This window comes from Nesoenas mayeri (assembly GCF_963082525.1).
Source record: "Nesoenas mayeri genome assembly, chromosome: 2".
NCBI classification, from domain to species: Eukaryota; Metazoa; Chordata; class Aves; order Columbiformes; family Columbidae; genus Nesoenas; species Nesoenas mayeri.
The window spans coordinates 34,605,258-34,621,067 of NC_137543.1; the positions used below are offsets into that span (position 1 = coordinate 34,605,258).

General features: G+C 39.2%; 1 protein-coding gene across 1 annotated transcript in view; it reads left to right on the top strand.

Annotated features, from left to right (window-relative positions):
- Window positions 1-15,810, top strand: part of STAU2 (staufen double-stranded RNA binding protein 2) — a gene marked incomplete at its 3' end in the record, with an annotated part of 173,483 nt that overhangs the window by 102,070 nt on the left and 55,603 nt on the right. Inside the window, exon 13 of the mRNA XM_080339785.1 lies at window positions 11,632-11,745. Coding sequence (XP_080195911.1) covers window positions 11,632-11,745 — 114 coding nt within the window. The remainder of the gene's footprint in view (window positions 1-11,631; window positions 11,746-15,810) is intronic.

The following is a 15,810-nucleotide window of genomic DNA, read 5'->3' on the forward strand; positions in this document are numbered from 1 at the left end:
ACTTTCCCCAAGTACCCAACTATTGCCTGATGTTCAGATTTCTACAGACTGATGTTGTGGGTTGACCCTGGTGGGCAGCTTAAGCCCCACACAGGTCCTTGGTCACTCCTCCCTAGTGGGTTGAGGGAAAGAATCGGAAGGGTGAGAGTGAGAAATCTCATGGGCTGAGATAACGATGGAAGCTGCGTGTGCAAGCAAAGCAAAACAAGGGATTTGTTCACTGCTTCCCATGGGCAGGCAGGTGTGCAGCCATCTCCAGGAAAGCCAGGCTCCATCATGCATAATGGTTACTTGGGAAGACACACACCGTGACTCTAAATACCCCCCCCTTCCTCTCTCTTTTCACCTGCTTTTATTGGTCAGCATGATGTCATATGATGTGGGCTATCCCTTTGATCAGCTGGGCTCACCTGTCCCAGCTCTGTCCCCTCCCAGCTTCTTGCCCACTCCAAGCCTACACGCTGGTGAGGCAGCGAGAGAAGCAGAAAAGGCCTTGAAGCTGTGTGAGCACTGCTCAGCAACAGCTAAAACGTGGGTGTGCTAACAACCCTGTTTTGATCAGAAATCCAAAGCATAGCACCATACAAGCTACTCTGGAGAAAACTCTGTCCCAGCAAAACCAGTATATTTTCCATCACTTACTTCATGCCATTTATGTCATGTTCTGGTCCCGCACTATCCCAGCAGATCCTCATTAACCACCCCAGCCTTGCCGCCCTTGTCCTTTGATATATACACAGATATAATTCCCTTAATCCATGGGCCTCCCCTTTAAGAAGTCCACAAATTTCCATTGAGTTAATTTAGTCCATGACTTGGGCTCCATCTGTTATGGTAGTTGCTCAGGAGAGGAGAGCTGGTGTGTTGCATGGAGTTATTTGGCACCGAAGTCAGCTCAGGCTGGGTCACTGCTTGCACTTTCATTACTTCTTGTGAGGCTTATCCTCTGCTGGTTTAGGGGGTTTCTGCTCATAGTACTTCCTATATAATGCAACTCACATCATGGGTTTCAACAACTAAGACTTATATCCATTACAGTCTCCTCTTCTTGTGCCTTTGGACTAGACCATAGGGTCTAACATTTCAATGGACTCCCCTTGCCCCTTCTCCAGCATGGGTTTATGCAAGGCCACTGTTTCTTGAGGTGTACCTGCTCCAGTGTGACCTTACCCATGGGTCACAGTTCCTTCAGGGATGTACCTGCTCTGGCATGGACTGCTCCATGGCCACATATGCTTCTGGATGTGCATGCTCCTGCATGGACTTACACATGGTCACAGTCCCATGGACTTGGGTTCTAGCCTGCCCAGTACAGCAGCACAGAAGCAGCAGCAATGCCCTGGCCATCTGCCAGTCCATTGCTGTTATCAGCATGTTCCCAGGCAGAGCAGAAGGGGATGATAAGGAGTATGTGAAAGAGCAGAAGCAAAAAGCACCCTCAAACAAATAGTAGACTCTAATATACAGCAAAGCAAGCAAGCCCCATGGCAAGCACAGGAGCCTGCCAATTAATAGCTGAACAGCTATAAATTTGATCTAGCATACTCTGATCAAATCTGTTGTTATCTTCAACCCCTCATATCCCGCATTGGGTGCCTGAAAGGACCCTTATGGATTATCCCCGGCAGGCAGCTCAGCCCCATGCAGCTGCTCACTTACTCTGTCCAGCAGGATAGGGGAGAGAAAGGGAAAGGTAAAAGCACAGGAACTCCTGGGCTGAGATAAAGACAGTTTAATAGGTAAAGCAAAGCTGTGCACACAAGCAAAGCAAAACGAGGAATTCATATACCTCTTCCTGTCGGCAGGCGAGTGTTCAGTCATCTCCAGGAAGCTGGGCTCCATCACGTTTAACAGTTACCCAGGAAGATAGATGTTGTAACTCCAAACATCTCCCTGTCTTCCTCCAGCCTTTATTGATGAGCATTACATCATATAGTGTGCAATATCCCTTTGGTCACTCAGGGTCAGCTGTTTGGCTGTGTCCCCTCCCAATTTCTTGCCTTCCCCCAGCCCACTCGCTGGTGGGGCAGTGTGAGAAGTAGAAAAGGCCTCGATGCTGTGTAAGCGCTGCTGACAACACTGTTTTGATCAAAAATCTAAAATATAGCACCAGAGAAGCTGCCATGGAGAGAATTGGCTCCATCCCAGCCAAAACCAGTAGAGCTTTCTACACTTGACTGGCATCTTTACAGTGGTGTACCACTGGACAGAAGTCAGGAAATAGGAGAACTCCTTTTATCTGTGTGAACTTACTGGCTTTGTGCTCTGAAGAAAACTTATACTTTTTTATCAGGTTATTTGCCACAAAACTTCCCCATTTGTTCAAGACAGCTGCTATTTTTGTTGTAAAGGTAATACAGATTAACAGGGACAGAAGTTTCTTTGAGCAAGTCAGTGGATCAGTCAGGATTTTATTGATAATTTTAGTGGCGTATGCGATTTGCGCAATACCAGGCAACCTGTTCACCGCGGGTTCCTGTCTGGCTCTCAGAAACTTGCAGGTGTCCTCCTACACTGAAAATCAACTTGAAATCAAATGGCTGTGTTATGTAGGTAAGAGCTTCAAGGTGTCCAAACCCTAACTTACAGATGACTAGCCAAAAATAAGAAAACATGTTGGGAATGTGGAATAGAGGGAGAGACAAAACAGAACAAGCTGATAGCAAGAATTGTTCTTGAGAGAGCTTCATGTAAACATCAAAGCACCTGGATTTTATTGCTTTCTGGTTTATGATGTTTTTTAATTGACTAACTTCAGAGAGAAGGCAGGCAGTACCACAGTGGATGGCAGTGACCCAGAGTAGATCTACAAGAAGTGGGTTTATTAGTTTCCATTTATTTCGGAAATATTTCTGCTGACTGTAGACCATCTAGTCCATATTAGCCTATTTTTGACCTCAAAGGAAACCAGAATAGTGGTAGTCATTCTGCAAAAAAATAACCATAAGAATCATTCTCATATCAGTTTCTATGAGGAAAGATGTGTAAATTTGGAAACCTAGCATATTAATTCACAGAGCCTATTGCAGGAGGTAATATTTGCTGCAGGAAGAATGTTTCTGAATTAATTTGACAGCATGCAGACTTAGGAAAACAAATGCAAATCTAGCTATAAGGGGCAGTAAATTTTCTGACACAGAGTCTCCAACTACCTGGCTTCTGGCCAGAAATCTGTCTAAACTAGCTTTCTTCTCTTCTGGCCATCATTACCTCTCTCCCTCTTACAAGGGAGAAAGCCCTTTATTCGAGTGCTGCCGAAGTTTTGCTCTTCTTGCCTTCAGAAGCAGCCAGGTGCTTCTTTTTTATTTCAGTTTCTAAAAGGAAGGAAGGTAAATGGAGAATAACTGGCTGATGGCATTGTGTGGATCCCCAGGTGTGGTGTGGATGTCAGCTTGGTCACATTTTAGCTTTTCTCCTCAGCATCTTGCAAATAATGATTAAAACCCTCCCCTCCACGTAACTTGCTCTGTGGAAAAAATGTGATTTTTTTTTTCATAACCGATTTTAGAATTCAGGGGGTTTACATGTGAGAAAGTTTAAAAGCTGTCAGGGTCTCTCAAAATACTGCAGGCAGCACTAAATGCACCGGGCTGGGTCCCCTGCCAAAATCTAAGTAAATCCTAATGTGACTTGATAACTCAGCTATGGCCCTTGACTTGGAATACAGCCAGAAGGCTGAAAGACTGGAAGTTTCAGCTGGCAAAATTGTGAGGGTGCGATGGTGAATTCATAGCAGACCGGGGTTTAGCTTTAATTATAACATGGGAATTCAGCCCTCAAGCAAAAATCCTTTAAAAAGAGAAGCAACAAGGAAAGGTGAAAAAGGAGAAAAGAGACGAGTTACAGTGACTTGCAGCCAAGGCTTTCAGAAGGTTTTTTTGTCTGTCGTCTCATTCTGTCTCATTTGGAATTGGGAGCACAATGAAGCAGGATGATTTTCAGAAGTGAAATGATTGTTTCTCGTTTTAATTAAAGAAGGGTGTTTCTTTCTGCATCGTGCCCTGTACCTAGGTTAGTGCACAAACCCAGTGCCAGTATCAGCATCAGGCTTTTCAGCACACTCAGGCAGCCAGTTTTGTACTCCCGGTTTCACAGTGACCCTGTTCTCTCTTCATTAGTGCAATGTTTGGGGCTTTCAAGTCCAGTTTGTAAACAGAGAATAGTTAATGCTTGCTCCACTCTTCGCTCCAGTGACAACCTTCATAAAGAAAAAGAGTGTATGTGAAAATGTATTTCCATTGATACGTTTGCTAGAAAGTGATTTTAAACCCTTACTATTTTCTCTCTCCAAACTAACCACATTCCTCTCTCCCTTTAGTCAGTTGCTCAGGATGATACTCGAGACACAGACTCCTCTACAAATGCTCCTTATCATGCTTGTATTTTGCATACGTTATTAGCAAAACACAAAATCCCTCACCTCCCTCCTTTTTTTCAGGCCATGTGATGAAAAAAGGAGAACCTAGGGCTGCCACATTTTCATATATCCTTTGACTGTGAACTATAAAATTAATTTCAACTCCTCTCCCTGAAAATAGAGTATTTATCTGAATAGTTGTGGCTGCATGGATCAGAGGCAGATAAGTTTGTGCAAAGAAACATGTCAGGTATAACATATTATTTTGTAGTGCTTTGCGGTGGTTTAATTTCTGAATAATTAATTTGTTATTTGGGGGGCAAGATTGTATTCAGCATTTCAGATCACTGTAGTTAACCTACTCTCTACTATGTCTACAAAATAATACATATCTTAGTTATAGAATAGAGGAATTGAACAGAGTAGCAAGGTACTCTTCAACATAAGTGTGTTTTTTTTATAGAAAGCCATGTCCCTTCTCCTGGTTTCAGCTTTCCCGTCAGACAAGTGGGTCTGTTTGCACCCTTGAATGGCAGCCATTGAAATTATGGTTGCTCGCTTTGCGTGTGCCCCACAGGAACACTGTCTTTATAAACACATACTGGGGTTAAGACTGAATAGATGGAAGGTAACCAGTAAGAATGTTACTGCACCGATAATCCTCTAGGCTGCAACAGCAGCGGTGTTAGCTAATTTTCTCGGAATTAGCACCAAACATCACATCCAGAGGTAGGGTGGAGCTGGGTCTCCCTTGCTTGACTGAGCATAATATATGGCCAGAGTTTCCGGATCTTCCACATTGCTGAAGCAGGAGCTCTGAATTCAGAGGTTATCTAAATAGCATTAAAAAAAAAGGACTTACAAGCTTCTTTGGCTCAGATGATAGAGTTGTTTTGCATTTAGCAGATATTTTGTATAGTCTCTTTGGGAACTGCATCAAGTAAGCTTTTTCACTCTTAATTTGTACTTCACATGTTTTTATAGATGTCAAGTGTCTGCCTTACCAAAGTCAGGAGCATAAAATACTGCTGCAGTAACGTGTGACAGTGCCTTTGGTCTGCTGCTTGTAACCTATTTATGGTACAGTAATGGCTTATTTCTTAGTCTAAACCCTAGGACTGTATTTTAATGAAGATTTAGGGCTACGATACAGCTGCTATTCAAACTCTGCAAGAGAGGAGCATGTTAGAATAGCTCAAGATTTACTGCTGAACTGTCAGTCTATAAGCTACTGAGTGTCTTTAGCCTTCCGTGCAGTAGCCACGATGGAAACGTTGCCCACTGCTGTGAGGCAGACACAGCGATTAATGAACCTGAGGCGCACTAATCAAACATATGTTTTCTTGACACAATGATTGTGTTATATATCACATCCGAATGTACAGGCCTTTATCTTTCCTTAATGATCTAGCAAGGGGCCTTTTTAAAATGTGGGTGTTTTTCATGCGCTCCTTAGATTTGTTCCACAGGGGGTGACCATTAAAAACATCTGATGGGCATGCAGTTAGCCAGCTCCCTGCTGAGATTAGTAAAATACTATATTTAGTAATTGCACTACATCAAGGAACTCCAGCATTGCAGGAAACAGTTTGATTCAACGCGGTTTTTTTCTGATTTTTTGAAATTTTCTTTTATTGTATATCTTATTTTTTCATCTGGGACTTTTTTTTTCATCTCAGTCTTGTTTTTTGTATCTGTGTTTCCAGACTTTGTTCATACAATGAGATTTTTTCCCCCAATTTTTTTTTTTTTTTTTTTTTTTTTGTTTTTACTGTACTGCTGTTCTGGTCTCACAAATAAAATATAAGGAATTGTAAAGCCAGGTAGTAAGGATGCAAACTGGTATTCAGAATCTCTCATGCTGCTCCATGTCTGAAGAGACTAATCTGTTGTTTGTTAGGAAAGTGCTACGGATAAGACAAGGATTCACACTTTTAAGTACTAGAATACTATACTGTGAAAGCTCCTAAAATTGTCTTTGAGAAAATGGTTTCAAATTAGCAATCATATTTAATTTAGCTTCCTGCTGGGAGTATTTATTCACCACTAAATATGCTGAAACAGAATTTGAGCTCAAACAGGATTGTTTAATTTTTTTTGTGGTAGATCATATGAGCAACAGAAAGAGTAATATAAAAGACCCATATGGGAAAGACACGCATTTCACTGGGAAGCTAAAGGAAGAGAAATGTTTCATGAGACTCTTGTCTGAGTCAAAATTACTATTTTAACATCTGATTTTGAGCCTATTCTGATTTGCTTGTCACTGTAAATCCAGAGCAGCCTCTGTAAAATCTTGAAAATTGTTCTCTAAATTCAGTACTAAATTGGATGCTCTTCCTTTAAGGGGCAGATTTCAAGGAATACCATCCTTTGTTCTAACAAAATAGTCCAGGCTTGTCAATCCAGAAGATTTGTGCATTGCTGAACATAATGGCATTTTATTACCTAGTTTATTTCTGTCTAGCATTCTAAGACTCCTGCTGATGCTTTGACTCAGAGTAGTTTTTGGTTTGGAAACATGAACTCCAGTGTCGCAGATGGCTTCTTTCTTTTGGTAATTCATATTATTTTTTTTTTTAAGTTAATAAATGTTCAAGAAAGAAAGTGTTTGGCTAGACAGAAATTGCCTTTCAAACTGTGAACATCTAAGCAACAGTGTGTGAAAATAGTAGCCTTTATTTTTGCTCCCCTCAGTCTCTCGTTAGCACAGTCAGCTTGTTTCTAGCAGTAGTTCAGTATATTATCGTTCAGCTTGACTACTATGTGGTAGCATAGCAGGTCTCTCACCTTCCTCAGTTGTGAATGGGTAAACCATAGCTCTTTATCACCCAAAAGGATGAGTCTTCAAGTGCAGAAGTGCCCACTGAAGTGCAGGAGACTACCCTGTGCTTGAAGTGGGGGACATTGCATTTACAGAATACTTTCTGCAGATTCACTATGGCTATTATCTGAAATTGCATATTGATCCAGTATCTAGCTTACTGCAAGACAAATCCTGCAAGATTTTTTACAGTTTCTGCCAGAACATAGTGAAAGGTATTATAGTAAAGCTAGGTTCAAGTGTTATGTTTGTATAAATATGAAAGAAATGGGAAATTTCCTGCCTTTGGAGCAACATTACGACAGAAGTAACCTTAGCTAATTTCTTATGTGTTTTTGTACAGTGTAATTTAGTTTTCCCTTTATAAAATAACATAGAAGGTTGAGAATTTTGACTATGCCATTCCACACTCAGTTGTAACATTGTAAACATTCATCTTATATCTTCCTTTATGTGAAGCTATAAATGTCCATCAAAATATTTGCGTCTCTTCAGTAATTTAAAATATTAAAAACAAGGGCCAGATTTCAACATAGTTGTCAAATGGTTTCAGACTTTCGCATACATTTCTATATACATACACCAGTTAGTAGGACTCCTCCATACATACTCATTCCATACAGCTTGCTCCTGACTGAAGCAATCGTGTAAAGGATATACAGTTGCATCTTCTGAGAATATCAAACATGAAAGCATGCATGTATGAGTAAATCCTTGGTATGTGCTTGCGGAAAAAATTACTTCTAGAATTTATTGCATTATTTTGATGCCCAGGATGCACTTTGCGTTTTACACACGGAGGTTTTGTGCTGCACCCACATAGGGCAACAGGGTGCTGTGTTTGGGATTCCTGAGCTGGTTGTACGTGATTTATCTCAGGTTCTCCACCCTTGGAGTTACCCAGGAGAAAAGCTAGAAGTGCTGTATGCTTTTTCCAATAAATGAGCAGGCTCATTTAGAGTTATTGCCGGGATCTTGTTGTGGCATTGCTTTGTGCTGTGTAGGCATACCTTGGAGGAGAACTATGTGTAAATCACTCATAATAGTCTGAGACTGGAGTCTTACATTTTACTCAGAAACTTGCACAGCCCTTACTACAGACATCAATATGCTGGCCATGATTTTCTAAACAGATTCTAATGCTGTTCTATAAAATGTCTGCTTATGTGTCGTCCAAATAAAACAGTCTGAATTTTAATGAGTGAAATTTCATTCCTGTTTAATCCTTAAAATGCATGGAGCTAATTTGTGACTGTCCCTTAATTACTCAGAATTGAAGCCTGATAATCAGGTCTGGACATAGATAGAAATTATTTTTATGACTCTTTTATTTTTACCTCCATAATGTATGGAAAACGAAAATGACCAATTGCAGTTAGGCCACAGGCCTTAATGGTGGGTTAAAGTCCCAGCGCTGCCATTACTCCTGCCAGCGCCAAGTGAATTTGGGTGAGTCATTTAATGACTGTCCACAAAGTGTCCTTACGTGCCTAACAGAGTTATTGCTGAGATGAGCTTTAGTCAAGCACTTTTGACTCTTAAGGCACTGAGGAACTCAGAAAAGTATTAGTGCCATTGTGAATCTCACCAATGGCCGTGAACTCACTGTTGGAGCACTTGTCTGGCCTTCAGCCACCACACCTTGACCGCAGATACTGAATCAGGTGTTTGCTGTGCCTTCATGTTCCCCTGCCTTAGTTAATAATGATATTCTTAAACCAGTTTTGTAGACGTTCAGGTTTCTCCCATGCTTATAATAGCATGAACACAGAAACTGAAATATTTGCAACATACTGCTGGCCAAAATCCTAGAAGTAACTGCTATTATTCAGACTATTAAGTAACTATTCAACTACTGCCATTTCTTTCTGAGTGCCTATTTTGGACATTCTGCTCAAACAGGTAAACACGTAGCACTCTTGGTTGACAAAAACACAAACAAACAAACAAACTTTGGATCACAGATCAAATTTGAAGAAGAAAGGAATAGAATATAGCATTTGTGAATGTAGCAGCTGGACTGATAAATAACAAAACAGGACTACTAGGAAATTGCACATACGCATGCCAAATGTAGAAGAAATCTGAATGTTTCTGCTGACTGCACAAATCTGTAGACTAGAGAGATCCGATGAAAGGACAAAGTTTTATTCTGTCCCCCATTCAAGGTCCGGTATTTTGGTTTTTTATATTACTATTCGTATTATTAACATAGAAAGTGATTATTTTGGTTCAACTGAAGAGCTTCAACAGGGCCAGAGATAATTAGAGGACTGTTGTCTAAGAAATTACAAAGTAATGGCCTTGATATATTCAGATGAGGCCCAAAGTGGGTCATGAAGTTGCTTTGGGAAAATTAGGACTAGAAAGATACCAAAATTCTGACTTTATTGCCGTTTCAGTGTGAGACTCTAAAGGGAGCGTGCATCAAATCTGCTATGGCAAATACAATAAAAGTGTCGTGTAATGCTACTAATAATTTTTCCTATGGATTTGTCCTGTTCTTTCAGCTTGTTACCCTTGCTTTATTTTAGTGGACATTAGTGAAGTGTAACCTTATTTGTATTATTCTCATTAAAAATAAGCCTACGAAGATGCTAGGCAGTGCAGAAAATGCCATTTTTTCCATTTCTCTGTATGTGTTCTAAGGCATGTACTTTTCTTGGTCACCAGATTTTACCCCTTTTGCTATGTCATGTCTGCAATGCAGACTCATCTTCTTGAGCTTTTCTGCCCCATTTCTCCACACCACATTCCCAAAACACATACTTAGCAGAATATCTAACTTGCATCTAGATACCACAGTTGTGGAAGCTTGATAAGTCCTTGTCATAACCGTACTCACTGACGTTTAAGGACCTTCAGTTTATATTTGCAAGCCAAATTTCGTACCTTCATACCTCTTTTGATTAATCAAAGTTAAACCATTGTATATGTGAAGGGGCCTCTTGTGGTTTCTAAGTGAGTAGTATGGCTTTTCTGGCAGGGAGAGACAAGCAATTTAGTAGGTACATATTGTGGGGGCTGGGAGAGGAAGAGAGAGAAGGATAATCCAGAAAGCTTTGAAAGGGGCTGAGTGAAATCAGTATTTCTATACACAGTACAAGAATTTTGCCTTCTGTATCTTACTTTTGGCTGCAGCAAAACTGTTTTGATGTGTTGTCAGTAAAGCAGTTCCGAAATATAGCACTGGCTTGGTTTTCCTCTCACTCAGCCGGTTTTGCTCTGGTTTTGATTCAGCTGAAGTATTCCCAATTTGCACCTGTGGCAAAGAAGAGTATTAGGCACAGGGGATTTAATACACATGGCATACAATTAAGTATCATATATGTCACTAAATCATTTCCACGGGAATAACTCTAATATAGTTCCTAGTTGTCTTCAGAAATAATAAAGTTTAATTTTGTAGCCTACATGTCAAGATGGGGCCTTAATTTTTGCCTGAGAGCTGTACAGCTGTAAATAGATACTAACATAAAAGGTCTGTCTCCAGCAGAGCTGATCTCTCTTTCCATTTCTGACAGGGGGTCACATAGCCAATGTAAATTACCACCATAAACTAAATTCCACCTCTCCTGTAGAACAAAGTGCTTGATCTGCCTGTCTAGAAGCCAGGAGCTATGCAGAGAACTGTAATATTTCAACAATTCAGCATGAGTGGCAACCTGTTCTTAATAATCGAACACTGGCAAAGTTTAACTTAATTTTGTCTCAACATATTAAAATCCATTCTTGCTTTTGGGATTTAAGAACTATCTGAAGGGGACTTGAAGACAGGGAGAATAATTCAAGTAGAAGCACTACCTCTGTATTTCATGTAAGATTCAGGCTCAACATACACTCCTTGAAATCCGTAGGGAATGAGTTACTCAGAAAAAGTAGCTGAAAAAGGTAACCTAGACATCTCAAGAAGAAAGTGAATTATTCTCTGTTTTATCTGTCATTTTGGTTTAATTACAAAATGAAATTCAAATATACAACATTACATAGCCATGTCAAAAAAGTTAGTGGATTTTAGTAGAAATGGCATTACAATCGAAAAATTAAAACTGCTATTGCCAGGTTTTTGGGGGTGTAATGATTTACATGGATCTTTTATAACTAATCTACAAAATGCTGTTAAAAATGACATCTCGACTGGAAACTATAACTTGAAACTAGATTCTTGTAATTGTATGGATACATCTTTAATTCAGTCTCAAAGGCCTCAGAAACTGAAGAAAACAGCACTTTACAAACAATCCAACAGGCATATCACAGCAAATTCAGCCTCAATTCAGTATGTTACAGCCTAGGATACTTTACCCACTCCTTGTTTTATATTAAAGATGAATTCAATGTAAATGTTTGGAATTCTTCTTACAAACTTGTTGAAAAGGGACAGTTTTTTGGCATGACTCCCTTGTACAAACCTGGTGTTTAGCAGATTACGTATGTTATTCTGTTATAGGTACACTACAGTGATAGACAAAATGGCAAAGAGTGTATGACCTGTTTGACACTGTCTCCTGTGCAGATGACTTTCCAAGGTATCGGAAGCTCCATTGAAGCCAGCCATGACCAGGTATAATACCTTCACCCCACACTCTTGTAATTTTATTAATATCTAGTAAGGCCAGAATGTCAGCATTAGTAAATTTTAAATTTTGACACATCTCGCGATTTTCGTATGGCATGTTCTTGTCACTGGGATTTGCCTGTCTTGCCCTAGTAAAATCCTGGTTAGATCAAAATAGTGACCCAAGGAGACAAAACTGTGTTGCCTTTCATATATTTTTAAGACATATTAGGAAGGCCTGAGGAGCTTGCTTTGCTTTTGAAGTCGGATGTAAGGCTTCTGCAAAGGTTTTGTTTAATTTTATGTGTGTATAAGGTCTTGTCTGTCCTATTTTTACTAGAAGATTATGCGTAGCTAGAAAAGCAGAGGGATGAAGCCATCATCTCCAGCCATCACCTGTCATAAGAAACTGCCATTTGAGAGGAGAAAGAGACTGTGTAAAACTCCCATTTTGTTTGACGGTTCTTAAAACATTTAATTCAAGCTTCTGGCCAAAGGCCAGAAGAAAAACATCTCAATGCTAATCACTCCTCACCCTGCTGCTTCAAATGGGAACTGAGGGGGACTTCCATTCCAGTCTTCTTGTCCTCCAACACTCTTACTTATAAAAGCAAGACAAGACTTTGATACTCCAAAAGTTTTATAAGCAAAAAGGAAACAAGTAGAAGAAAAATTTAAACTGAACCTTGCACCTTTCAGACCTTCAGTAGAATGGAAAACGTACAGTTTTAATTTGCCTTTTTAGGCCATCTCTAAATTGTACTGTGTTCACATTTGCCATACATTTTATCAGACTCTACGTAAGATTCTCTAAGGCAAAAGGAAAACTCACCTTAAGAATTATCAGAATTCATTACTTTTGGGGAAAAGCTTCAGGCACTCTTAGCCATATTTTTGGTTGGTGGTTTTTTTTTTTTAATTGGAAATTTGTAAGTCAGTTGTTAACATAGCCTAAGCCCATTAGTTATTTACATGGTAACATGAGGATATTTCCTGTCCTTAAGTGTTTGGTTTTTTACAGTAATGGAGAGTTGTGGTAAGTCAGAACATACTTTGACAGAAGTAATTCATTCAGTTCTCATTTCATCCAGCAACTTGTTTATGCTGTTCTAAAGTTGCTTCATTTTTCTTTCAGTAAAGATCGCCTTTTAAAATTAAGTTGTAAGTCAAAGACAATATTTAGACATTTCAATGAATTTAAGGTGGTCCATGTCAATTTGGTAACAACTACATTCTGGGCTACAAGCCAGCTTGGCCTTTGTCTTAGGATTTATTTAGGCTAGAGTATGATATGTAAACAGACAAAAAGACTTTGTAAGCAAAAAGCACATTTAAACCATCTGAATAATTATGTATTTAAGACATCTAAATGAAAAAGTGTTATTGAGCCTGTAAAATCAAGTACCTAGAAATTAGGAAATTCCAGATTATGCGCAGCATTAGTTTGATCCCAAGTGTGCCCATTCAGTGCTCCAAACAGGACATTCTTCTGTGAGGAAAAAAAAATATTCATAAAATCACGTACATAAAGATTGTATCATAGCATGTGCACAAATGGGTAGAATTAAGTTTGCTTGGGCCATTATGTAGCTAGAATTTCCTAATCTTACTTCAATTTGAAGTTTAAAAAAATGTTCATCATTTGGTTTAGTTACGCAATTTTCCATGGGGTTCTTGAAAAGGAAAGAAAAATGTTTTGCCATTGTATGATGAGGTGGTTGTTGCACACTGAACCCACATCACTTGCACAAAGATTTCATCTGAGCTGAGAGCAAAAGACAGTAATCATCTGAAAGCCAAGTGCCAACCAGTGGGTCACAAAATAGCACCACATACTGGACAGGATTCACAAATTTGTGCTCATCCTCTTAAATATCAAAGGAATTCCACCTTCTGGGGAAGAGAGATTCTACTGACTGCTTGTGCTTGATAAGGCAGGTGGCAGGACTGGATTGAAGCATTATTTGCTGTCACCTGAATAAAGAGAGAAAACCGAATCATTAGCAAACAAACAGAAAGCACATCAAGTGTTCGTCAGGCACTTAATTAATTCATGTCAAAATTAGAGCTCTTAATGGACTAGCTAAAAAAATAAATGTATTTTCTTTCTTGTTCCTATGTGATGGGTATGATTTTGCTTCTTTTTCTACAGTTTCCCTCACAACAGGTTTATTTGATACCCTTATTCTTCTTATAAAAATAGGAAACAGAACTGCTGCACCTTGGTTAAGCTGAATTATCAACATTTTAAAGTTTCAAATGAAATAAGTAAAATAAGATATCCACATGCTATAGAAATTTAATTCTAGAAACTCTAATTTATGTCATCTGTATTTTTAAATCATCTCTTTTGTATTATATGGTAATTAGGATGGAGTAGTCACCTGAAAGCCTGTGGTTTCAATGGAGCCATGTTGATTTGTGTCAGCTATGGGGCCTGACATAGTTTCACTTTGAGGATCTGTCTGTTTCTGTGTTTATGAAAGTAATTTTTCTCGTGTTCATTCTAAAATACAGATTTTATACTTTCTAGGGGGTTTTTTTGGTTGGTTGGGTGTTGTTTGTTTTGTTTTGTTAATGGAAAACTCTCTGAATGAGACTCTGGAATAGTTTCTTTGTGGGAAAGTGGTTGTGTAAGAATATCTAAAATACTGAAATCTGTTGTGTAAGAATATCTAAAGAAAAAGCTGTATACTAGAGTTGTCACTATATGTATTTTGGCAGAAGAACCACAGCTGGCCTCATACCTTGATCAAAAAAAAAGAAACAGAAATGAAAAAGGGAAGGGAAGAAAAAGGAGAGAAAAGGAAAGGAAAAAGGAGAGGAAAAAGGAGAGGAGAGGAGAGGAGAGGAGAGGAGAGGAGAGGAGAGGAGAGGAGAGGAGAGGAGAGGAGAGGAGAGGAGAGGAGAGGAAAGGAAAGGAAAGGAAAGGAAAGGAAAGGAAAGGAAAGGAAAGGAAAGGAAAGGAAAGGAAAGGAAAGGAAAGGAAAGGAAAGGAAAGGAAAGGAAAGGAAAGGAAAGGAAAGGAAAGGAAAGGAAAGGAAAGGAAAGGAAAGGAAAGGAAAGGAAAGGAAAGGGAGGTTCTGATGGCAATCCTTGTCTTTTGTAATGTATCTCTCAACTCACATATGGTGGGAGATTTGTTATCCAGCAGATACCAATGTGGTTACAGTGCTACATAAGTATATTATCTTGCTTTTTCAAATATGCCAAGACTTGACACAGCAGTTTTTCAAGTCACTTCCTCTTTCTCTAGACTCTGTAGGGAGTTTTCGTTCTTTAGATTGCTTTAGCTTGTGTTTTTAATGAGTTTAAATTTTTTATCCACATACTTCATTTGAGCAGTTTCGGATTAAAATAAGCATTTCATACTGGTACAATAATTAGTGTGTATTTCAAATGTCTGATTAACAAGGCATATCTGATTTGGTCATGAAGCAGTATTGTGGAAGCAATTGCTGGTGTTTCATTTTTCTTTTGGCAAACAGTAAAAAAGGGAAACATTCCTAAAGTACCACTGCAATCCAGCCTGTCGCATGTTTTGTTGCATTTTGCATTCAGGTGTGCCAGACTTCTTAGTAGAAATGTAATGGTTTTTGGAATATTTTTTTTCCTGAATTATTTATTGCTCTATTTTCTGTTTCCTAGTATTTGACTGTAACTATAAATGGCAACAATTCTTTGGGGTTTTTTTTTGAATAAAATTTAGCTACAGGCAGCTTTTAGTGAAAATGGCCCCACTTTCTAGTGGCTTTCTCAAGCACACCTGAGTTTTTCCGTAATGGTAATGAATCCTGGTATTTTTTACCTTGCTGTGGGACTGGAGGCAACCTATTCTCGGGACTCAGGATGGACTTCAGGCATACGGTGTAAAGCTGAGGATTTAATTTAATGTGGATGATATAAGGAAACAGAAAGGAAGTCCAGGTAGTTGTTCTATTTGTGTCACTAATAAAACTGAAGGTATGATGGGCAGGAGACAAAAAAAAAAGAGATAGGAGTCTATGTAAGCAAAAAATAGGTGGAGTGGAGCAGAAAACTAAGAAAGTGAATGTCTAAAGGCTATAGAAG